The 25166-nt window shown below is 46.5% G+C and overlaps 1 protein-coding gene across 1 annotated transcript in view; it reads right to left on the bottom strand.

Annotated features, from left to right (window-relative positions):
* Window positions 1-25166, bottom strand: part of nau (myogenic-determination protein nautilus) — a 204290-nt gene that overhangs the window by 65450 nt on the left and 113674 nt on the right. The window contains exon 3 of the mRNA XM_070087059.1: window positions 18773-18854. Coding sequence (XP_069943160.1) covers window positions 18773-18854 — 82 coding nt within the window. The remainder of the gene's footprint in view (window positions 1-18772; window positions 18855-25166) is intronic.

Genomic DNA, 25166 nt, shown 5'->3' with positions numbered 1-25166 from the left:
AAAAAAAGACTTTCACTTTACAGCTATTTTCGCCTCAGCAGTTGCCTGCAACTTAACCTGCCGTATAAGCGGGGCTATCCTGTACACCAAAACTCCACAACAGCGGCGTTAAAACAATAGTAAAGAACTATACACCAATAGCACTAACGTCTCACATTATCAAAATCTTTGAGAGTTTCAAGAAGCAAGAGCGCTAACAACATGGGTTCACAAGAGCCGCACAACCCAGGGCAACATGGGGTTGAAAGCTTGCAGCTCCTGGCTCTCACTGGATCACCTTCACAGCGCTCGAAGATACACAAAATGCAGGTGTAGTATACACAGACTACAGAAGCCCTTGTTATGTGTGATCATAGAGTAACAGAGCTCAAAATGCTCATGGAGCGTCTTAAGTCTGGAAGGACCACGAAAACAATCTTTATGGAAATTATATCTTGTAAGTGATCGCCATAAGAAAAATATTTTAGTGTTATTATTTAATCATATGTTAATGATTTACATCGACATTTAAGAAGAAGACGAAGAGGAAGAAGAAGAAGAAGAAGAAGGGGAGAGAGCAAGAGGATAAGTATCTCTCACAGTAGTATGTTGACACAGAGAATGAAGTACTCTTTGAGTGATACTTTCTCGTGTTATGTTACACCATGTTGGGTAGTGTGGAGGGTGGCGCGGAGGGTGGCGTGGAGGGTGGCGCGGAGGGTGGCGCGGATAGTGGCGTGGAGGGTAGTGTGGAGGGTAGTGTGGAGGGTGGCGCGGAGGGTGGCGTGGAGGGTGGCGCGGAGGGTAGTGTGGAGGGTAGTGTGGAGGGTGGCGTGGAGGGTGGCGTGGAGGGTGGCGTGGAGGGTGGCGTGGAGGGTAGTGTGGAGGGTAGTGTGGAGGGTGGCGTGGAGGGTGGCGTGGAGGTTGGCGTGAAGAGTGGCGTGGTGGGTAGCGTGGAGGGTAGTGTGGAGGGTGGTGTGGAGGGTGGCGTGGAAGGTGGCGTGGTGGGTAGTGTGGAGGGTGGTGTGGAGGGTGGTGTGGAGGGTGGCGTGGAGGGTGGCGTGGAGGGTGGAGCGGAGGGTGGCGCGGAGGGTGGCGTGTAGGGTGGCGTGGAGGGTGGCGCGGAGGGTGGCGTGGAGGGTGGCGTGGAGGGTGGATTGGAGGGTTGCGTGGAGGGTGGTGTGGAGGGTGGCGTGGAGGGTAGTGTGGAGGGTAGCGTGGAGGGTGGCGTGGAGGGTGGCGTGGAGGGTAGTGTGGAGGGTGGCGTGGAGGGTGGCGTGGAGGGTGGCGTGGAGGGTGGCGTGGAGGGTGGTGTGGAGGATGGTGTGGAGGGTGGTGTGGAGGGTGGTGTGGAGGGTCGTGTGGAGGGGGGCGTGGAGGGTGGCGTGAAGAGTGGCGTGGAGGGTGGCGTGGAGGGTAGTGTGGAGGGTGGCGTGGAGGGTAGTGTGGAGGGTGGCGTGGAGGGTGGCGTGGAGGGTGGCGTGGAGGGTGGCGTGGAGGGTGGCGTGGAGGGTGGCGTGGAGGGTGGCGTGGAGGGTGGCGTGGAGGGTGGCGTGGAGGGTAGTGTGGAGGGTAGTGTGGAGGGTGGCGTGGAGGGTGGCGTGGAGGGTGGCGTGGAGGTTAGTGTGGAGGGTGGCGTGGAGGGTAGTATGGAGGTTAGTGTGGAGGGTGGCGTGGAGGGTGGCGTGGAGGGTGGCGTGGAGGGTGGCGTGGAGGGTGGCGTGGAGGGTGGTGTGGAGGGTGGTGTGGAGGGTGGTGTGGAGGGTTGTGTGGAGGGTTGTATGGAGGGTAGTGTGGAGGGTGGCGTGGAGGGTGGCGTGGAGGGTGGCGTGGAGGGTGGCGCGGAGGGTGGCGTGGAGGGTAGTGTGGGGGGTGGCGTGGAGGGTGGCGTGGAGGGTGGCGTGGAGGGTGGCGTGGAGGGTGGCGTGGAGGGTGGCGTGGAGGGTGGCGTGGAGGGTGGCGTGGAGGGTGGCGCGGAGGGTGGCGTGGAGGGTAGTGTGGAGGGTAGTATGGAGGGTGGCGTGGAGAGTGGCGTGGAGGGTGGCGTGGAGGGTAGTGTGGAGGGTAGTGTGGAGGGTAGTGTGGAGGGTGGCGTGGAGGGTGGCGTGGAGGGTGGCGTGGAGGGTAGTGTGGAGGGTGGCGTGGAGGGTGGCGTGGAGGGCAGTGTGGAGGGTGGCGTGGAGGGTGGCGTGGAGGGTGGCGTGGAGGTTAGTGTGGAGGGTGGCGTGGAGGGTGGCGTGGAGGTTAGTGTGGAGGGTAGTATGGAGGGTGGCGTGGAGAGTGGCGTGGAGGGTGGCGTGGAGGGTAGTGTGGAGGGTAGTGTGGAGGGTATTGTGGAGGGTGGCGTGGAGGGTGGCGTGGAGGGTAACGTGGAGTGTAGTGTGGAGGGTAGTGTGGAGGGTAGTGTGGAGGGTGGCGTGGAGGGTGGCGTGGAGGTTAGTGTGGAGGGTGGCGTGGAGGGTTGAGTGGAGGGTAGCGTGGAGGGTAGTGTTTAGGGTGGCGTGGAGGGTAGTGTGGAGGGTGGCGTGGAGGGTGGCGTGGAGGGTGGAGTGGATGGTAGCGTGGAGGGTAGTGTGGAGGGTGGCGTGGAGGGTGGAGTGGAGGGTAGCGTGGAGGGTAGTGTTTAGGGTGGCGTGTAGGGTAGTGTGGAGGGTGGCGTGGAGGGTGGCGAGAAGGTTAGTATGGAGGGTGGCGTGGAGGGTTGAGTGGAGGGTAGCGTGGAGGGTAGTGTTTAGGGTGGCGTGGAGGGTAGTGTGGAGGGTGGCGTGGAGGGTGGCGAGGAGGGTGGAGTGGATGGTAGCGTGGAGGGTGGTGTGGAGGGTGGCGTGGAGGGTACTGTGGAGGGTGGCGTGGAGGGTGGCGTGGAGGGTGGAGTGGAGAGTAGCGTGGAGGGTAGTGTGGAGGGTGGCGTGGAGGTTAGTGTGGAGGGTGGCGTGGAGGGTGGCGTCGAAGGTGGCGTGGAGGGTAGTGTGGAGGGTAGCGTGGAGGGTAATGTGGAGGGTGGCGTGAAGGGTGGCGTGGAGGGTGGCATGGAGGGTAGTGTGGAGGGTAGAGTGGAGGGTAATGTGGAGGGTGGCGTGGAGGGTGGCGTGGAGGGTGGAGTGGAGGGTAGCGTTGAGGGTAGTGTGGAGGGTGGCGTGGAGGGTGGCGTGGAGGGTGGCATGGAGAATAGTGTGGAGGGTGGCGTGGAGGTTAGTGTGCAGGGTGGAGTGGAGGGTAGTGTGGAGGGTGGCGTGGAGGGTAGTGTGGAGGGTAGTGTGGAGGGTAGCGTGGAGCGTAGTGTGGAGGGTGGTGTGGAGGGTAGTGTGGAAGGTGGTGCGGAGGGCAGCGTGGAGTGTAGTGTGGAGGGCGGTGTGGAGGGTAGTGTGGAAGGTGGTGTGGAGGGCAGCGTGGAGTGTAGTGCGCAGGGTGGTGTGGAGGGTAGTGTGGTAGATAGTGTGGAGGGTAGTGTGGAGTGTAGTGTGGAGTGTAGTGTGGAGGGTGGTGTGGAGGTTAGAGTGGAAGGTGGTGTGCAGTAACCTGTCCGTTGACTCAACGACCAACCGTCTTGAGTCACGGTCTGTGCTGAGCTGACATTATTTCAAAAGACCCACTACGGGGTACTGGCCAGCCGGCTAGTCAGTTTTACGAGTGTAACCAAAGAGACAGGTAACGGCTGCAGGCTCCCTCCACATAACAGCAATTATAAGTAATAACAGCCTACGTGAGTATTTCTACCCTAATCCACGTATCGAACTCCCACATGATAGGTGGTGTGGAGGTTAGAGTGGAAGGTGGTGTGGAGGGTAGTGTGGAAGGTGGTGTTTAGGGTAGTGTGGAAGGTGGTGTGGAGGGTAGCGTGGAGGGTAGCGTGGAGCGTAGTGTGGAGGGTGGGATGGAGGGTAGTGTGGAAGATGGTGTGGAGGGCAGCGTGGAGTGTAGTGTGGAGGGTTGTGTGGAGGGTAGTGTGGTGGGTAGTGTGGAGGGTAGCGTGGAGTGTAGTGTGGAGTGTAGTGTGGAGGGTGGTGTGGAGGGTAGTGTGGAAGGTGGTGTGGAGGGTAGTGTGGAAGGTGGTGTGGAGGGTAGTGTGGAGGGTAGCGTGGAGTGTAGTGTGGAGGGTGGTGTGGAGGGTATTGTGGTGGGTAGTGTGGAGGGTGGTGTGGAGTGTAGTGTGGAGTGTAGTGTGGAGGGTAGTGTGGATGGTAGCGTGGAGTGTAGTGTGGAGGGTGGTGTGTAGTGTAGTGTGGAGGGTAGTGTGGAGGGTAGTGTGGAGGGTAGCGTGGAGTGTAGTGTGAAGGGTGGTGTGGAGGGCAGTGTGGAGTGTAGTGTGGAGGGTAGCGTGGAGCGTAATGTGGAGGGTGGTGTGGAGGGTAGTGTGGAAGGTGGTGTGGAGGGTAGTGTGGAAGGTGGTGTGGAGGGTAGTGTAGAAGGTGGTGTGGAGGGTAGTGTGGAAGGTGGTGTGGAGGGTAGTGTGGAAGGTGGTGTGGAGGGTAGTGTGGAAGGTGGTGTGGAGCGTAGTGTGGAGGGTGGGCTGGAGGGTAGTGTGGAAGATGGTGTGGAGGGCAGCGTGGAGTGTAGTGTGGAGGGTTGTGTGGAGGGTAGTGTGGTGGGTAGTGTGGAGGGTAGTGTGGAGTGTAGTGTGGAGTGTAGAGTGGAGGGTGGTGTGGAGTGTAGGGTGGAAGGTGGTGTGGAGGGTAGTGTGGAGGGTAGTGTGAAGGGTGGTGTGGAGCGTAGTGTGGAGGGTGGTGTGGAGGGTAGTGTGGAAGGTGGTGTGGAGGGTAGTGTGGAGGGTAGCGTGGAGTGTAGTGTGGAGGGTTGTGTGGAGGGTGGTGTGGAGCGTAGTGTGGAGGGTGGTGTGGAGGGTAGTGTGGAAGGTGGTGTGGAGGGTAGTGTGGAGGGTAGTGTGGAGGGTGGCGTGGAGGGTAGTGTGGAGGGTAGTGTGGAGGGTGGTGTGGAGGGTAGTGTGGAGGGTACTGTGGAGTGTAGTGTAGAGGGTAGTGTAGAGGGTAGTGTGGAGGGTAGTGTGGAGGGTAGTGTGGAGGGTGGTGTGGAGGGTAGTGTGGAGGGTAGTGTGGAGGGTGGTGTGGAGGGTAGTGTGGAGTGTAGTGTGGAGGGTAGTGTGGAGGGTGGTGTGGAGGGTAGTGTGGAGGGTAGTGTGGAGGGTAGTGTGGAGGGTAGTGTGGAGGGTAGTGTGGAGGGTAGTGTGGAAGGTGGTGTGGAGGGTAGTGTGGAGGGTAGTGTGGAGGGTGGTGTGGAGGGTAGTGTGGAGGGTAGTGTGGAGGGTAGTGTGGAGGGTAGTGTGGAGGGTAGTGTGGAGGGTAGTGTGGAGGGTAGTGTGGAGGGTGGTGTGGAGGGTAGTGTGGAGGGTGGTGTGGAGGGTAGTGTGGAGGGTAGTGTGGAGGGTGGTGTGGAGGGTAGTGTGGAAGGTGGTGTGGAGGGTAGTGTGGAGGGTGGTGTGGAGGGTAGTGTGGAAGGTGGTGTGGAGGGTAGTGTGGAGGGTGGTGTGGAGGGTAGTGTGGAGGGTGGTGTGGAGGGTAGTGTAGAGGGTAGTGTAGAGGGTAGTGTAGAGGGTAGTGTAGAGGGTAGTGTAGAGGGTAGTGTAGAGGGTAGTGTAGAGGGTAGTGTAGAGGGTAGTGTAGAGGGTAGTGTAGAGGGTAGTGTAGAGGGTAGTGTAGAGGGTAGTGTAGAGGGTAGTGTAGAGGGTAGTGTAGAGGGTAGTGTAGAGGGTAGTGTAGAGGGTAGTGTGGAGGGTAGTGTGGAGGGTGGTGTGGAGGGTAGTGTAGAAGGTGGTGTGGAGGGTAGTGTGGAGGGTGGTGTGGAGGGTAGTGTGGAGGGTAGGGTGGAGGGTTACCTGGAGGTTACCTGGAGGTTATTCCGGGGATCAACGCCCCCGCGGCCCGGTCCACGACCAGGCCTCCCGATGGATCAGGGCCTGATCAACTAGGCTGTTACTGCTGGCCGCACGCAGTCTGACGTACGAGCCACAGCCCGGCTGATCCGGCACTGACTTTAGGTATCTGTCCAGCTCTCTCTTGAAGGCAGCTAGGGGTTTATTGGCAATTCCCCTAATGCTTGATGGGAGGCTGTTGAACAGTTTTGGGCCCCGGACACTTATGGTGTTTTCTCTTAGTGTACCAATGGCGCCCCTACTTTTTATTGGCGGCATTTTGCATCGCCTGCCCAGTCTTTTACTTTCGTAGGGAGTGATTTCTGTGTGCAGATTTGGGACCATTCCTTCCAAGATTTTCCAAGTGTAGATTATGATGTATCTCTCCCTCCTGCGTTCCAACGAGTACAAGTCAAGTGCTTTCAAGCGTTCCCAGTAGTTAAGGTGCTTGACAGAACTTATACGTGCAGTAAAGGATCTCTGTACACTCTCTAGATCTGCGATTTCACCTGCTTTGTATGGAGATGTTAATGTACAGCAGTATTCCAGCCTAGAGAGAACAAGTGATTTGAAAAGGATCATCATTGGCTTGGCATCTCTCGTTTTGAAAGTTCTCATTATCCATCCTATCATTTTCTTTGCACGTGCGATCGTGGCACTGTTGTGATCCTTGAAAGTGAGATCCTCAGACATTACTACTCCCATGTCCCTTACATTATTTTTCCGCTCTATTGTATGGCCGGAGTCAGTAGTATACTCTGTTCTAGTTATTATCTCCTCCAGTTTTCCATAACGGAGTAGTTGGAATTTGTCCTCATTGAACATCATATTGTTTACCGTTGCCCACTGGAAAACTTTGTTTATATCTTCTTGGAGGTTAACCGCATCCTCAGCAGATGACAGCCTCATGCAGATCCTAGTATCATCCGCAAAGGATGATACGGTGCTGTGGTGTATATCTCTGTTTATGTCTGATATGAGGATAAGGAATAAGATGGGGGCGAGTACTGTGCCTTGTGGAACAGAGCTCTTCACTATGGCAGCCTCCGATTTAACTCTGTTGACCACTACTCTTTGTGTTCGATTTGTTAGGAAGTTGAAGATCCATCTCCCCACTTTCCCAGTTATTCCTTTAGCACGTATTTTATGGGCTATTACGCCATGATCGCATTTGTCAAATGCTTTTGCAAAGTCTGTGTATATTACATCTGCATTCTGATTTTCTTCCAGTGCATCCAAGGCCATGTCATAGTGATCCAGTAGTTGTGAGAGGCAGGAGCGACCTGCCCTGAACCCATGTTGCCCTGGATTTTGCAGATTTTGGGAATCCAGGTGATTTGCAATCCTGCTTCTTAGCACTCTTTCAAAGATTTTTATGATGTGGGACGTCAGAGCTATTGGTCTATAGTTCTTAGCTAATGCTTTGCTGCCACCTTTATGGAGCGGGGTTATATCCGTTGTTTTAAGTGACTGTGGAATTTCACCCATGTCCAAGCTCCTCCTCCATAGTGTACTTAGGGCACGCGAGAGGGGCTTCTTGCAGTTCTTAATGAAAACAGAGTTCCACGAGTCTGGGCCCGGGGCTGAGTGCATAGGCATGTTGTCAATGGCTTTTTCGAAATCTGTCGGAGTTAGGGTAATGTCGGAAATCTGGCATACATTTATGGAGTTTTGAGGCTCATTCATGAAGAAATCATTTGGGTCGTCGATCCTCAGACCGATTAGTGGTTCACTAAACACAGAGTCGTACTGGGATTTCAATATTTCACTCATTTCCTTGTTGTCGTCTGTGTAAGTCCCATCCTGTCTGAGTAAGGGCCCGATACTAGATGTGGTATTTGCCTTGTTTTTGGCATATGAAAAGAAATATTTGGAATTTCTTTCAATTTCACTAATAATAGCTTTAAGCTCCTCCTGCCTCTCCTGGTTCCTGTAAGAGTCATTTAGCTTAAGTTCGATAGTTTCCACTTCCCTGGTCAGCGCCTCCTTTCGTGTGTCAGATATTCTAGCACTCCTGAGGAGCTCAGTGACTCTTCGTCGTCTTCTGTAGAGGGAGCGTCTTTTTCTCTCCAGTTTACTCCTGCTCTTCTTCTTTCTTAGGGGAATATGCCTAGAACATGCTTCGGCTACCAGGAAGTTGATCCTTTCAAGGCACTGGTTTGGGTCCATGTCATTTAAGACATCTTCCCAACATGTTTCGTTTAGGACATGGTTTACCTGGTCCCAGTTGATGTTCTTGTTGTTGAAATTGTATTTTGTGAAGACACCTTCACCGGTACATGCATTCTGCTGTTCAGGACCCCTATGTATGTACGTCTGGACTTCGATTAGATTGTGATCGGAATTAGTTGTTTTTGATATTCTTATGTCTCTTATCAGGTCCTCATTATTTGTGAAGATAAGGTCAAGTGTGTTTTCTAGTCTTGTTGGCTCCACTATCTGCTGGCTTAAGGTGTGTTTTTCGCAGAGACTTAGTAGCTCATGTGTGTGTGACCTTTCATCTGCGCTACCTCCGGGGATTGTTTCAGCTATAACATTATTTGCTACATTTTTCCATTTTGTATGCCTTAGGTTGAAATCACCAAGCAGTAAGATGTTTGGGGATGGAGCTGGAAGGTTTTCCAAACAGTAATCGATTTTCATTAGCTGTTCCTTGAACTGTTGGGAGGTTGTATCTGGTGGCTTGTATACAACCACAATGACTAGGTTTTGGTTCTCGATCTTTATTGATAGAACTTCAACTACCTCATTTGTGGTGTTCAGCAACTCCGTGCAGATAAGGGACTCTTTGACATACAGGCCAACCCCCCCTTGTTGCCTGTTTTTTTCTGTCGCATCTAAAAAGGTTGTAACCACTTATCCATATTTCACTGTCAAAGTGATCTTTTGTGTGAGTCTCTGTGAAGGCTGCAAACATTGCATTAGACTCCACTAGAAGTCCACTGATAAAAGGTATTTTGTTGTTGGTGGATGGCTTAAGGCCCTGTATATTAGCAAATATGAACGAGGTTGTATTCTGTGTTTGTTGGGGGGATTTTGTTATTGGCATCAGTAGTTGTAATTCTGGAGGGCCATGGGTGGCCACTGGCTGCGCCTCCAGTCCAACAAGGCTCCAAGGTGGTGGACTATTTTTGTTATTTCCTTCCATTTTCTTTTTTCGTTTCCTGCCACTAAAAAATCACCTGGAGTTGGGTAGTCATAGCTACTATTGTTTGTCCTGTGGGGTCTGTGCCTCCTGGTCCCTTTTAGATGGTATGCAGGGCACTCGATGTTGTAACACTGCTTCTGGAGGACCGAGGAGTGGCACATTTTTGGGTGAAAGAAAGTACAGGAAGAAGAGCGACACACTCCTTTAGACAGGAGGTCGCTACATTTTTGGGGATGGTCAAAGTTGCATGTCCCATTTTTTTCCCCTGTTATTCCATGCTTACAGATGCCCCAAGCATAATATTTGCACAAATTCACCTTTGGTTGAGAGTTGTTGGGAGGTGTGTTGTCAATTTCTGCAGTTTCTGGGACTGCACTATAATCCTCAGTATCCAAGCCAGGGCCACCCCGTCCTGGATTCCATCTACTTTCCCCAGTAGAGGAAGGAGACTCCTCTCCAACATCTGTACTGTGGGCCACGGTCTTGTGCAATGATGGTTGTATATTTACTGTTTTTGTGGTGGTTTGGGTAGTGTCCCTAGGAGAGTCTGGGCTGGCAGTAAGGCTGGGGGCTGGGTCTGGGTCAGCACTGGGGCTGGGGGGTGGGGCTGGGGCTATGACTGTGATGGTTGCAGAAGAGTCTACTCCAGAGGAGGGCTCCTCTACTACATCTGTACTAGGGGATATGGCATTGGTAGCTGTGGAGGAGTCTTTAACTGAATCCAGATTTTCACAATGGCTGGGGGCTGGGTCTGGGTCAGCCCTAAGGCTGGGCACTGAACTAGCTGTTGTTTTTGTTTCCCGTGTTTTTTCTAGTGTGTATCTGCTTATTTTTGGGTCAGTTGTTGTAGACTGGGCATTCTCTGTGTTAGACTTTACTCCTCTCCTATCTTCCCATGCTCTATATATTCCAGGTAGACTATTCAATAGTTCCTCCTTTTTCTCGTGTTTATTGTTTATTAACCTCCTGAGTGCTTTCCTGATATCTATCCATAGTTCCACATCCCTGTTGCAGATCCAGAAACACCTATCTAGATAGATGTCATTTTTGGTTGCAGTGTTTATTCTTGCACAGGTAACATGATGTTTTGAAAAGCAAAGGTTGCATGTGATTCTAGATTGTTTCCCAAGAGCCTTTCCACATGTCCCACAGGTATACTGTACTGCCATCCTGCCTGTATCCTATTTGCAACTGGGTACCACAAGAGCTTGATCTTCACTTTACCTTTCAGCTCAGGGTAGTGTGGAAGGTGGTGTGGAGGGTAGTGTGGAGGGTGGCGTGGAGGGTAGTGTGGAGGGTAGTGTGGAGGGTAGTGTGGAGGGTAGTGTAGAGGGTAGTGTAGAGGGTAGTGTAGAGGGTAGTGTAGAGGGTAGTGTAGAGGGTAGTGTGGAGGGTAGTGTAGAGGGTAGTGTGGAGGGTAGTGTGGAAGGTAGGTAGTGTGGCGTGCAGGACGTTGTAATACATAAATGAGAGAATATACATCTGTGTGTGTGTGCATATATATACTTAGATATACATAATTCTAGGTGAACATGCTTTCATTGCACTCTATATATATGGAGAGATGTACATCTCAGTGTATATACACAGGGGTACATATAAATCTCAGTAAATAAACAGAGGTATATATATATATATATATATATATATATATTTTTTTTATTATCACACCGGCCGATTCCCACCAAGGCAGGGTGGCCCGAAAAAGAAAAACTTTCACCATCATTCACTCCATCACTGTCTTGCCAGAAGGGTGCTTTACACTACAGTTTTTAAACTGCAACATTAACACCCCTCCTTCAGAGTGCAGGCACTGTACTTCCCATCTCCAGGACTCAAGTCCGGCCTGCCGGTTTCCCTGAATCCCTTCATAAATGTTACTTTGCTCACACTCCAACAGCACGTCAAGTATTAAAAACCATTTGTCTCCATTCACTCCTATCAAACACGCTCACGCATGCCTGCTGGAAGTCCAAGCCCCTCGCACACAAAACCTCCTTTACCCCCTCCCTCCAACCCTTCCTAGGCCGACCCCTACCCCGCCTTCCTTCCACTACAGACTGATACACTCTTGAAGTCATTCTGTTTCGCTCCATTCTCTCTACATGTCCGAACCACCTCAACAACCCTTCCTCAGCCCTCTGGACAACAGTTTTGGTAATCCCGCACCTCCTCCTAACTTCCAAACTACGAATTCTCTGCATTATATTCACACCACACATTGCCCTCAGACATGACATCTCCACTGCCTCCAGCCTTCTCCTCGCTGCAACATTCATCACCCACGCTTCACACCCATATAAGAGCGTTGGTAAAACTATACTCTCATACATTCCCCTCTTTGCCTCCAAGGACAAAGTTCTTTGTCTCCACAGACTCCTAAGTGCACCACTCACTCTTTTTCCCTCATCAATTCTATGATTCACCTCATCTTTCATAGACCCATCCGCTGACACGTCCACTCCCAAATATCTGAATACGTTCACCTCCTCCATACTCTCTCCCTCCAATCTGATATTCAATCTTTCATCACCTAATCTTTTTGTTATCCTCATAACCTTACTCTTTCCTGTATTCACCTTTAATTTTCTTCTTTTGCACACCCTACCAAATTCATCCACCAATCTCTGCAACTTCTCTTCAGAATCTCCCAAGAGCACAGTGTCATCGGCAAAGAGCAGCTGTGACAACTCCCACTTTGTGTGTGATTCTTTATCTTTTAACTCCACGCCTCTTGCCAAGACCCTCGCATTTACTTCTCTTACAACCCCATCTATAAATATATTAAACAACCACGGTGACATCACACATCCTTGTCTAAGGCCTACTTTTACTGGGAAAAAATTTCCCTCTTTCCTACATACTCTAACTTGAGCCTCACTATCCTCGTAAAAACTCTTCACTGCTTTCAGTAACCTACCTCCTACACCATACACTTGCAACATCTGCCACATTGCCCCCCTATCCACCCTGTCATACGCCTTTTCCAAATCCATAAATGCCACAAAGACCTCTTTAGCCTTATCTAAATACTGTTCACTTATATGTTTCACTGTAAACACCTGGTCCACACACCCCCTACCTTTCCTAAAGCCTCCTTGTTCATCTGCTATCCTATTCTCCGTCTTACTCTTAATTCTTTCAATTATAACTCTACCATACACTTTACCAGGTACACTCAACAGACTTATCCCCCTATAATTTTTGCACTCTCTTTTATCCCCTTTGCCTTTATACAAAGGAACTATGCATGCTCTCTGCCAATCCCTAGGTACCTTACCCTCTTCCATACATTTATTAAATAATTGCACCAACCACTCCAAAACTATATCCCCACCTGCTTTTAACATTTCTATCTTTATCCCATCAATCCCGGCTGCCTTACCCCCTTTCATTTTACCTACTGCCTCACGAACTTCCCCCACACTCACAACTGGCTCTTCCTCACTCCTACAAGATGTTATTCCTCCTTGCCCTATACACGAAATCACAGCTTCCCTATCTTCATCAACATTTAACAATTCCTCAAAATATTCCTTCCATCTTCCCAATACCTCTACCTCTCCATTTAATAACTCTCCTCTCCTATTTTTAACTGACAAATCCATTTGTTCTCTAGGCTTTCTTAACTTGTTAATCTCACTCCAAAACTTTTTCTTATTTTCAACAAAATTTGTTGATAACATCTCACCCACTCTCTCATTTGCTCTCTTTTTACATTGCTTCACCACTCTCTTAACTTCTCTCTTTTTCTCCATATACTCTTCCCTCCTTGCATCACTTCTACTTTGTAAAAACTTCTCATATGCTAACTTTTTCTCCCTTACTACTCTCTTTACATCATCATTCCACCAATCGCTCCTCTTCCCTCCTGCACCCACTTTCCTGTAACCACAAACTTCTGCTGAACACTCTAACACTACATTTTTAAACCTACCCCATACCTCTTCGACCCCATTGCCTATGCTCTCATTAGCCCATCTATCCTCCAATAGCTGTTTATATCTTACCCTAACTGCCTCCTCTTTTAGTTTATAAACCTTCACCTCTCTCTTCCCTGATGCTTCTATTCTCCTTGTATCCCATCTACCTTTTACTCTCAGTGTAGCTACAACTAGAAAGTGATCTGATATATCTGTGGCCCCTCTATAAACATGTACATCCTGAAGTCTACTCAACAGTCTTTTATCTACCAATACATAATCCAACAAACTACTGTCATTTCGCCCTACATCATATCGTGTATACTTATTTATCCTCTTTTTCTTAAAATATGTATTACCTATAACTAAACCCCTTTCTATACAAAGTTCAATCAAAGGGCTCCCATTATCATTTACACCTGGCACCCCAAACTTACCTACCACACCCTCTCTAAAAGTTTCTCCTACTTTAGCATTCAAGTCCCCTACCACAATTACTCTCTCACTTGGTTCAAAGGCTCCTATACATTCACTTAACATCTCCCAAAATCTCTCTCTCTCCTCTGCATTCCTCTCTTCTCCAGGTGCATACACGCTTATTATGACCCACTTCTCGCATCCAACCTTTACTTTAATCCACATAATTCTTGAATTTACACATTCATATTCTCTTTTCTCCTTCCATAACTGATCATTTAACATTACTGCTACCCCTTCCTTTGCTCTAACTCTCTCAGATACTCCAGATTTAATCCCATTTATTTCCCCCCACTGAAACTCTCCTACCCCCTTCAGCTTTGTTTCGCTTAGGGCCAGGACATCCAACTTCTTTTCATTCATAACATCAGCAATCATCTGTTTCTTGTCATCCGCACTACATCCACGCACATTTAAGCAACCCAGTTTTATAAAGTTTTTCTTCTTCTCTTTTTTAGTAATTGTATACAGGAGAAGGGGTTACTAGCCCATTGCTCCCGGCATTTTAGTCGCCTCATACGACACGCATGGCTTACGGAGGAAAGATTCTTTTCCACTTCCCCATGGACAATAGAAGAAATAAAAAAGAACAAGAGCTATTTAGAAAAAGGAGAAAAACCTAGATGTATGTATATATATATATGCATGTGCGTGTCTGTGAAGTGTGACCAAAGTGTAAGTAGGAGTAGCAAGATATCCCTGTTATCTTAGCGTGTTTATGAGACAGAAAAAGAAACCAGCAATCCTACCATCATGCAAAACAGTTACAGGTTTTTGTTTCACAGTCATCTGGCAGGACGGTAGTACTTCCCTGGGTGGTTGCTGTCTACCAACCTACTACCTATATATATATATATATATATATATATATATATATATATATATATATATATATATATATATATATATATATATATATATATCAGTGTATATTTAATAATATCTTTTTAATCATTGTTTAAAGGATTTTCTCCAGATTTCAATTGCCGATTTAAGAAGGGTCCCGTGACAAGTCTCAGGTAAAGTCTTGAGATGCCTGAGACAGAGATGAACACCAGGATAGCACTGCGGAAGCTGTCAGGTGGAAAGAGAACAGACGTGGAGGGATGCAAGCGGAGAGTGGAGGGTTGGAGTGAGGGGAAAGTGGAGGGTTGGAGTGAGGGGAGGCACAGGTGCCACAGCCAGTAGGAGCGGGTAACCAAGCAGTTCTCTGGATAAGTGGCAGCCTCATTAACCTACTACTAAGACACGTGTGTTTCTGCCTAAACCCTTCACGCACACACACACACACACACACACACACACACACACACACTACGAAATAGACCACAAGAGGCTGTCAGAATGACGAATGAGAAGAGACATTATCACAGCTTACAAAATACTTTGGGACATAGAACAGAGAAAGTCGGTATAGCTCCAGAGCGCTACATGACACAATAAAGCTCTACACAGAGTGAAACATGCCTTGATAGAGCTCCACATAGAGAGAACATGTCTGTAAAAAGCTCTATCTACACAGATATAAATATGACCTGATAAAGCTTCACACAGACCGATGCATGGCTTCATAAAGCTTCATAAAGCTCTAAATAAAGAGAAACATTAATTGATCAAGTTCTACACAGAGGGTAATTTGACAAAGTAAAATTTTACTGAGATTAACAACTCGCAGCTCTGAAAAGAAAATTAGTTATTAGAGAGGGAGAGAGGGAGAGGGAGAGAGAGAGAGAGAGAGAGAGAGAGAGAGAGAGAGAGAGAGAGAGAGAGAGAGAGAGAGAGAGAGAGAGAGAGAGAGAGAGAGAGAGAGAGAGAGATTTAATCAACGTTGATTCTGGAAGTTCAAGTGGGGGGGATGCCAAGAGAGCTAACCGGTTTAACCCCCCGTGAAACATCCGGGAAACAATCAGGCTGCAGCATTAGGGTTAAAAACAGCAGTTATTACCGGGATACCTCAGGGATATGTTTAAAAGACAATATTCAAAATGAAGTTGCTAGTAATGGCAAATCAATTGATCAACAAACAAAGAGAGATAGTAGAGGGCAACGAGTGACTAGCTCCCTTAAGGTTTACTATACAAATAGTAGGAGTCTAAGAAATAAGATAGATAAGCTAAAATTACTTGCAAGTGTCGGTAATATAGATATTATTGGTATAACAGAGACCTGGTTCAACCTGAAAGAGAAATGCCTTCTGAATGCAACATACAGGATTATAAACTATTCCACACTGATAGGGTCAACAGGAAGGGTGGTGGAATGGCGATGTATGTCAGAAAAAATTTAAATTGTTGTCTTAGACATGATATAAGATTAGAAACATCGAACACAGAATCTGTTTGGCTACAGTTTCTCTAGGGACGTGACAAATTAATTTTGAGTGTGATTTATAGGCCCCCAAACCTTGATAGGGAGGGCAGTAAGCTGTTATGGGACGAAATTCATAAGGCATCTAGATATGAAAATGTTGTGATAATGGGAGATTTTAACTTTAGACAAATTGATTGGAACAATATGACAGGAAATCTTGAGTCTAGTGACTTTCTTGATACGGTTCAGGATTACTTTTTAGAACAGGTTGTGACAGAACCAACTAGAGGAAACAATCTGCTTGACGTAGTTCTTGCCAACAAAGATTCACTAATTAATAATCTTGAGGTTAATGATGAGCTTGGGGAAAGTGATCACAAATCACTTAGTTTCAATATATCATGGAATTACCCAGATAAATGCAATCAAATCTCTGTCCCAGATTTTCGCTTGGCCGACTTCATGGGACTGAAAAATTACTTGGGTGGGCTAAATTGGGATGTCCTAACTATGGGTCAGGTAGGTGATCTTGGTTGCCAATATGACGTTTTTCAGAGCATAGTTCTTGCTGCCCAGACAACTTTTGTTCCGAGTAGGGAAATTAGATCTAACAAAAATGATCCCAAATGGATGAACAATAGATTAAAACATCTCATTGGTCAAAAGAGAGGCATATATAGGCGCATCAAAAGAGGGAATGGGCAGTTAAGAAATCAATATATTCAATTAAAGAGAGAAATAAAGAAAGGAATAAGAAAAGCAAAAAGAGATTATGAGGCTAAGGTCGCAAGGGATTCAAAGACTAACCCAAAAGGGTTCTTTCAGGTATACAGAAGTAAGATTAGGGACAAGATTGGCCCACTTAAGAGTAACTCTGGTCAGATCACTGACAGTGATAAGGATATGTGTGAAATTCTAAATACCTACTTCCTCTCAGTTTTCACCCTGGAAAATACTAGCGATATTCCTGAAATAATAGATTACGTAGAACAGGATGATAATAAACTATGTACGATTGCGGTTAACTAGTGACATGGTCCTCAGACAAATAGAGAAACTAAAACCTAACAAATCCCCAGGTCCTGATGAATTGTTTGCAAGGGTGTTAAAGGAATGTAAAGAGGAACTTAGCATACGACTTGACTTAAGAAATCGTAATGACACGATTGCAAATAAACCATACGGGGTATGGTTTATTTGCAATCGTGTCATTACGATTTCTTAAGTCATGTTGACGGCAGTGAAGGGACTTGAGCTAGAGTTCGTCACGGCCACGCTAGCTGGAGATTCGTCTGTAAAAACTTGCATTTGTGGTCACAGAGGTGCCTGTGCTAACCTTCCTATGGTGTAGAAATATACCTAGTTGGATGAATCTTATTGTGGCTAGCTGGTCTAGTGGTTAGCGCGACGGGCTGGAGTTTTGAGACTCTATGACCGCGGGTTCAATCCCGGCCGGGGGTATGGTTTAACTTAGCATACCTTTGGCTAATCTTTTTAACATATCACTACAAACTGGCATAGTGCCTGATAAGTGGAAAATGGCAAATGTAATACCTATTTACAAGGCAGGTGACAGGTCCTTGGCTTCGAAATATAGACCAGTAAGCCTTACCTCCATAGTGGGAAAATTTATGGAATCAATAATTGCCGAAGCAATTCGTAGCCATCTTGACAGGCACAGATTGATTAATGATTCTCAACACGGTTTTACAAAGGGACCTTTTTTCACTAAGGTGTCTGAGGAGGTAGATCATGGTAATGAATATGATATTGTGTATATGGACTTCAGTAAGGCTTTCGACAGAGTTCCACACCAGAGGTTATTGAGGAAACTTAGGGCACACGGAATAGGAGGAGAAATTTTTTCCTGGGTAGAGGCATGGCTGACAAATAGACAGCAGAGAGTTTGCATAAATGGGGAGAAATCGGAATGGGGGCACGTCACAAGCGGTGTTCCTCAGGGGTCAGTGTTGGGCCCGTTGTTGTTCACAATTTACATAAACGACATAGATGAGGGAATAAATAGCAACATAAGCAAATTTGCTGATGATACCAAAATAGGCCGTCTAATTCATTCTAATGAGGACATTAGAGTACTCCAGGATGATTTGAATAGACTGACGCAATGGTCGGAGAAGTGGCAGATGCAGTTTAATACTGACAAATGCAAAGTTCTAAATGTTGGACAGTTAAATAACCATGCCACATATAAACTAAATAATGTAGATCTTGATACTACCGTTTACGAAAAGGATTTAGGAGTTCTGGTTAGCAGTAACCTAAAACCAAGACAACAGTGCATTAGTGTTCGCAATAAAGCTAACAGAATTCTTGGCTTCATATCTAGAAGTATAAATAATAGAAGTCCTCAGGTTGTTCTTCAACTCTATATATCCTTGGTTAGGCCTCATTTAGACTATGGTGCTCAGTTCTGGTCACCGTATTACAGAATGGATATAAATGCTCTGGAAAACTTACAAAGGAGGATGACAAAAGATGATCCCATGTATCAGAAATCTTCCCTATGAGGATAGACTGAGGGCCCTGAATCTGCACTCTCTCGAAAGGCGTAGAATTAGAGGGGATATGATCGAGGTGTATAAATTGAAAACAGGAATAAATAAAGGGGATGTAAATAGTGTGCTGAAAATTTCCAGCCAAGACAGGACTCGCAGCAATGGTTTCAAGTTGGAAAAATTCAGATTCAGGAAGGATAAAGGAAAGTACTGGTTTGGTAATAGAGTTGTGGATAAGTGGAACAAGCTCCCGAGTACAGTTTTTGAGGCTAAAACGTTGTGTAGTTTTAAAAATAGGTTAGATAAATACATGAGTGGGTGTGGGTGAGTGTGAGTTGGACCTGACTAGCTTGTGCTGCTGGGTCTGGTACAGTGCTCCATCCTTGAGTGGGGATGACCAGACTGGGTGGGTCATTGGGATAATCCGGGGGGTAAGTCATTGGTCTAATCCGGGGAGGGGGACATGGACCTGCTCCGCATGGGTCAGTAGGCCTGTTGCAGTGTTCCTTCTTTCTTATGTTCTTATGTTCTTATGTTAATAAGTCTCACTTACCGCCTAGTGAAGTGAAAGTTGACGCTGGGTCAGTGTAGTGACCACCCCGCTGCTGGTAGTAGGTTGACCCGCTTCCCGAACACTGTAAGGAACACATGATTGTTTCAGTAACACTGTGAGAAACATATAAATATTTCAGTAACATTGTAAGGAACATGTGAATATCACATGAATATCTCTCACACACAGACACAAACACACACACACACATACACACACACACACACACACACACACACACACACACACACACACACACACACACAGATCCTCTTCTATTAGCGAGTGTCAGAACCATTACCAAACTCGAGGTATCAAGGAGACGTCAGCAAAAATCAAGATTCTTGGGGCCAGCGTCTTGCCACCGCCAAGAAAGTGGCGAGGGAGAGCCACACCTCATGATAGATTGATACTTATATTAAGCCAACATGCTTTACATTCATATATAGAATAATTAAAAGAGGAACACGATTTATTTCTTGACCCAGAGGCGAGCCAAAACAGTGTTTTTGTCTTCTGCGTCACATGTTGGATTGTGTTTTTAAACAGTCAAGACAGTTTACAACAGTCTCGTGGCAGGTAAATGTGTTTGATCATGATAGGATTTTCTTCTCATCAAGCCTCGGGAAGAGTGCCATTATTTTAGGCTCGCGTTCATGCATAGTTTTAGTACAGTATTTGCTTGCTGTGATAGTTTGAAACAGCTTTGTTAGACCCGAGTAGCTTAGGTAGAACGGAGTACTTATGGTGGGACGGAGAACCTATGGTAGGATGGAGAACCTATGGTAGGATGGAGAGCCTATGGTAGGATGGAGAAAGTATGGTAGGATGGAGAACCTATGTTAATTAATGTTCAGTGGTGCAGCTTAGCCTGCCTAACTTATCTTGGGTCAGCCTACATATCTAGGCTGGTTGTCATCAGGGTACAGCATCTGTTGGCCTCGCTCTCTGGAGATGGAAATATCCTCATAACAAAGTCCATTTCCCCTGGGTATAAAAATAAGTCACTGACGTTTTTGGGCTGTCCTAGGTTCTCTATACGTATGTTGCTATGTATGATAATCTGTGTAACTGTATCTGTGTATACTTAAATAAACTTACTTCGTTCTGTTGTAACGTCAACTGCGAAGCTTCCGTAGCTGATGAAGCTCTCATGAAATACTTGAAACAAAAACCTGTAACTGTTTTGCATGATGGTAGGATTGCTGGTTTCTTTTTCTGTCTCATAAACACGCTAAGATAACAGGGATATCTTGCTACTCCTACTTACACTTTGGTCACACTTCACAGACACGCACATGCATATATATATATACATACATCTAGGTTTTTCTCCTTTTTCTAAATAGCTCTTGTTCTTTTTTATTTCTTCTATTGTCCATGGGGAAGTGGAAAAGAATCTTTCCTCCGTAAGCCATGCGTGTCGTATGAGGCGACTAAAATGCCGGGAGCAATGGGCTAGTAACCCCTTCTCCTGTATACAATTACTAAAAAAGAGAAGAAGAAAAACTTTATAAAACTGGGTTGCTTAAATGTGCGTGGATGTAGTGCGGATGACAAGAAACAGATGATTGCTGATGTTATGAATGACAAGAAGTTGGATGTCCTGGCCCTAAGCGAAACAAAGCTGAAGGGGGTAGGAGAGTTTCAGTGGGGGGAAATAAATGGGATTAAATCTGGAGTATCTGAGAGAGTTAGAGCAAAGGAAGGGGTAGCAGTAATGTTAAATGATCAGTTATGGAAGGAGAAAAGAGAATATGAATGTGTAAATTCAAGAATTATGTGGATTAAAGTAAAGGTTGGATGCGAGAAGTGGGTCATAATAAGCGTGTATGCACCTGGAGAAGAGAGGAATGCAGAGGAGAGAGAGAGATTTTGGGAGATGTTAAGTGAATGTATAGGAGCCTTTGAACCAAGTGAGAGAGTAATTGTGGTAGGGGACTTGAATGCTAAAGTAGGAGAAACTTTTAGAGAGGGTGTGGTAGGTAAGTTTGGGGTGCCAGGTGTAAATGATAATGGGAGCCCTTTGATTGAACTTTGTATAGAAAGGGGTTTAGTTATAGGTAATACATATTTTAAGAAAAAGAGGATAAATAAGTATACACGATATGATGTAGGGCGAAATGACAGTAGTTTGTTGGATTATGTATTGGTAGATAAAAGACTGTTGAGTAGACTTCAGGATGTACATGTTTATAGAGGGGCCACAGATATATCAGATCACTTTCTAGTTGTAGCTACACTGAGAGTAAAAGGTAGATGGGATACAAGGAGAATAGAAGCATCAGGGAAGAGAGAGGTGAAGGTTTATAAACTAAAAGAGGAGGCAGTTAGGGTAAGATATAAACAGCTATTGGAGGATAGATGGGCTAATGAGAGCATAGGCAATGGGGTCGAAGAGGTATGGGGTAGGTTTAAAAATGTAGTGTTAGAGTGTTCAGCAGAAGTTTGTGGTTACAGGAAAGTGGGTGCAGGAGGGAAGAGGAGCGATTGGTGGAATGATGATGTAAAGAGAGTAGTAAGGGAGAAAAAGTTAGCATATGAGAAGTTTTTACAAAGTAGAAGTGATGCAAGGAGGGAAGAGTATATGGAGAAAAAGAGAGAAGTTAAGAGAGTGGTGAAGCAATGTAAAAAGAGAGCAAATGAGAGAGTGGGTGAGATGTTATCAACAAATTTTGTTGAAAATAAGAAAAAGTTTTGGAGTGAGATTAACAAGTTAAGAAAGCCTAGAGAACAAATGGATTTGTCAGTTAAAAATAGGAGAGGAGAGTTATTAAATGGAGAGTTAGAGGTATTGGGAAGATGGAAGGAATATTTTGAGGAATTGTTAAATGTTGATGAAGATAGGGAAGCTGTGATTTCGTGTATAGGGCAAGGAGGAATAACATCTTGTAGGAGTGAGGAAGAGCCAGTTGTGAGTGTGGGGGAAGTTCGTGAGGCAGTAGGTAAAATGAAAGGGGGTAAGGCAGCCGGGATTGATGGGATAAAGATAGAAATGTTAAAAGCAGGTGGGGATATAGTTTTGGAGTGGTTGGTGCAATTATTTAATAAATGTATGGAAGAGGGTAAGGTACCTAGGGATTGGCAGAGAGCATGCATAGTTCCTTTGTATAAAGGCAAAGGGGATAAAAGAGAGTGCAAAAATTATAGGGGGATAAGTCTGTTGAGTGTACCTGGTAAAGTGTATGGTAGAGTTATAATTGAAAGAATTAAGAGTAAGACGGAGAATAGGATAGCAGATGAACAAGGAGGCTTTAGGAAAGGTAGGGGGTGTGTGGACCAGGTGTTTACAGTGAAACATATAAGTGAACAGTATTTAGATAAGGCTAAAGAGGTCTTTGTGGCATTTATGGATTTGGAAAAGGCGTATGACAGGGTGGATAGGGGGGCAATGTGGCAAATGTTGCAAGTGTATGGTGTAGGAGGTAGGTTACTGAAAGCAGTGAAGAGTTTTTACGAGGATAGTGAGGCTCAAGTTAGAGTATGTAGGAAAGAGGGAAATTTTTTCCCAGTAAAAGTAGGCCTTAGACAAGGATGTGTGATGTCACCGTGGTTGTTTAATATATTTATAGATGAGGTTGTAAGAGAAGTAAATGCGAGGGTCTTGGCAAGAGGCGTGGAGTTAAAAGATAAAGAATCACACACAAAGTGGGAGTTGTCACAGCTGCTCTTTGCTGATGACACTGTGCTCTTGGGAGATTCTGAAGAGAAGTTGCAGAGATTGGTGGATGAATTTGGTAGGGTGTGCAAAAGAAGAAAATTAAAGGTGAATACAGGAAAGAGTAAGGTTATGAGGATAACAAAAAGATTAGGTGATAAAAGATTGAATATCAGATTGGAGGGAGAGAGTATGGAGGAGGTGAACGTATTCAGATATTTGGGAGTGGACGTGTCAGCGGATGGGTCTATGAAAGATGAGGTGAATCATAGAATTGATGAGGGAAAAAGAGTGAGTGGTGCACTTAGGAGTCTGTGGAGACAAAGAACTTTGTCCTTGGAGGCAAAGAGGGGAATGTATGAGAGTATAGTTTTACCAACGCTCTTATATGGGTGTGAAGCGTGGGTGATGAATGTTGCAGCGAGGAGAAGGCTGGAGGCAGTGGAGATGTCATGTCTGAGGGCAATGTGTGGTGTGAATATAATGCAGAGAATTCGTAGTTTGGAAGTTAGGAGGAGGTGCGGGATTACCAAAACTGTTGTCCAGAGGGCTGAGGAAGGGTTGTTGCGGTGGTTCGGACATGTAGAGAGAATGGAGCGAAACAGAATGACTTCAAGAGTGTATCAGTCTGTAGTGGAAGGAAGGCGGGGTAGGGGTCGGCCTAGGAAGGGTTGGAGGGAGGGGGTAAAGGAGGTTTTGTGTGCGAGGGGCTTGGACTTCCAGCAGGCATGCGTGAGCGTGTTTGATAGGAGTGAATGGAGACAAATGGTTTTTAATACTTGACGTGCTGTTGGAGTGTGAGCAAAGTAACATTTATGAAGGGATTCAGGGAAACCGGCAGGCCGGACTTGAGTCCTGGAGATGGGAAGTACAGTGCCTGCACTCTGAAGGAGGGGTGTTAATGTTGCAGTTTAAAAACTGTAGTGTAAAGCACCCTTCTGGCAAGACAGTGATGGAGTGAATGATGGTGAAAGTTTTTCTTTTTCGGGCCACCCTGCCTTGGTGGGAATCGGCCGGTGTGATAATAAAAAAAAAAATAAAAAAAAATCCTCATTGCCCTTCTGAAGTCTCTCGGTTCAGGGAAACTCCAGCTGTATATGACTCATCCTGTGTCATGGGTCATATATATGGTGGGTCACACTAATCTACCTGGAGGGTATTCCAGGGATCAACGTTCCCGCGGCCCGGTCCATGACCAGGCCTCCCGGTGGATCAGGGTCTGATCAACTAGGTTGTTACTGCTGGCAGAACGTAATCCAGCGTACGAACCACAGCCCGGCTCATCCAGCTTTCTCTTGAAGACAACCAGGGGTCTGTTGGTAATTCTCTTTATGGCTGGTGGGAGGCTGTTGAACAGTCTTGGGCCCCGGACACTCACTGTGCTTTTTCTTAGTGTACTAATGGCGCCCCTACTTTTCATTGGGGGTATGTTGCATCGCCTGCCAAGTTTTTTGCTTTCGTAGGGAGTGATTTCTGTGTACATATTAGGGACAAGTCCCTCTAGGATTTTCCAGGCGTAGATTATGATGTATCTCTCTCGCCTGCGCTCCATTGAGTACAAGTCAAGTGCTTCCAAGCGTTCCCAGTAGTTAAGGTATTTGATGGAACTAATATGTACAGTAAAGGTTCTCTGTACATTCTCTAGATCTGCAATTTCACCTGCCTTGAATGAAGATGTCAATGCACAGCAGTATTCCAGCCTAGAGAGAACAAGTGATTTAAAAAGGATCATCATTTGCTTGGCATCTCTTGGCTTGAATGTTCTCAGTATCCATCCCATCAGTTTTCTCACAGATGTGATAGTGGCACTGTTGATATCCTTGAAGGTGAGATCCTCAGACATTACCACACCCGGGTAATTCACTTTACTTTTCCACTCTATTGTGTGATTAGTTTGTAGTATACTCAGTTCTAGTTATTATTTCCTCCAATTTTCCATAATTGAGTAGTTGGAACTTGTCTTCATTGAACATCATATTGTTGTCCGTTTCCAATTGGAAAACTTGGTTTATATTAGATTATGATTTTGTCGCCGAAGTGGCTAATTTATTGTGCGCTCCATATCCATCCTGTTGACGGTAGCGTAAGAGCATATGAGTACATTAAAAGCCTAAGAATTAGGCCCACTGCTGATGCATCCATTTTTGCTGGAAAAACCGTAATTCTGCTCAAAGCCTCCCCTAGATTTCCCCTAGGCCTCCCCAAGACTTCCCTAGGCCTTCTCTCGGTCTCCCCTAGGCCTACCCGACCACAACACGGGCTGAAGTGCCTGGTTCAACTCCCAATAAAACGGCTGAGCGACAAGACATTTAAAATGATTTAAACTGGAGAAAGGGAAATGGTGTGTGGGAGCGGGGGTGTGGGGTGATGGAGTGAGGATGGAGGTGTAGGGATGCTGGTGTACGGGTGGAGGAAAAGAGATGAAGGTGTGGGAGATGAAGATGATACTAGAATCTGTACGAGTGTCATCTATAGAAGACACAGTGAGTCTCCAAGCTGATATAACTCAAGTCTTTCAGTGGATCTCTGGCAACAATATGATGTTCAGTGAGGACAAATTTCAATTATTACGCCAAGGAAGAACGAAGGATATAAAAACAAGATCAGAGTACAAGACAAACCTCTAAATAGAATACTCATACACATACGGGGCCAGGAGCTGTGAGTGGGACCAGGAGCTGTGAGTGGGACCAGGAGCTGTGAGTGGGACCAGGAGCTGTGAGTGGGACCAGGAGC

The sequence above is a fragment of the Cherax quadricarinatus genome, chromosome 20, assembly GCF_038502225.1.
Source record: "Cherax quadricarinatus isolate ZL_2023a chromosome 20, ASM3850222v1, whole genome shotgun sequence".
In the NCBI taxonomy this organism is placed as follows: Eukaryota; Metazoa; Arthropoda; class Malacostraca; order Decapoda; family Parastacidae; genus Cherax; species Cherax quadricarinatus.
The sequence above is the reverse complement of the archived record's forward strand: the minus strand, read 5'-3'. Positions and strand labels throughout refer to the sequence as shown.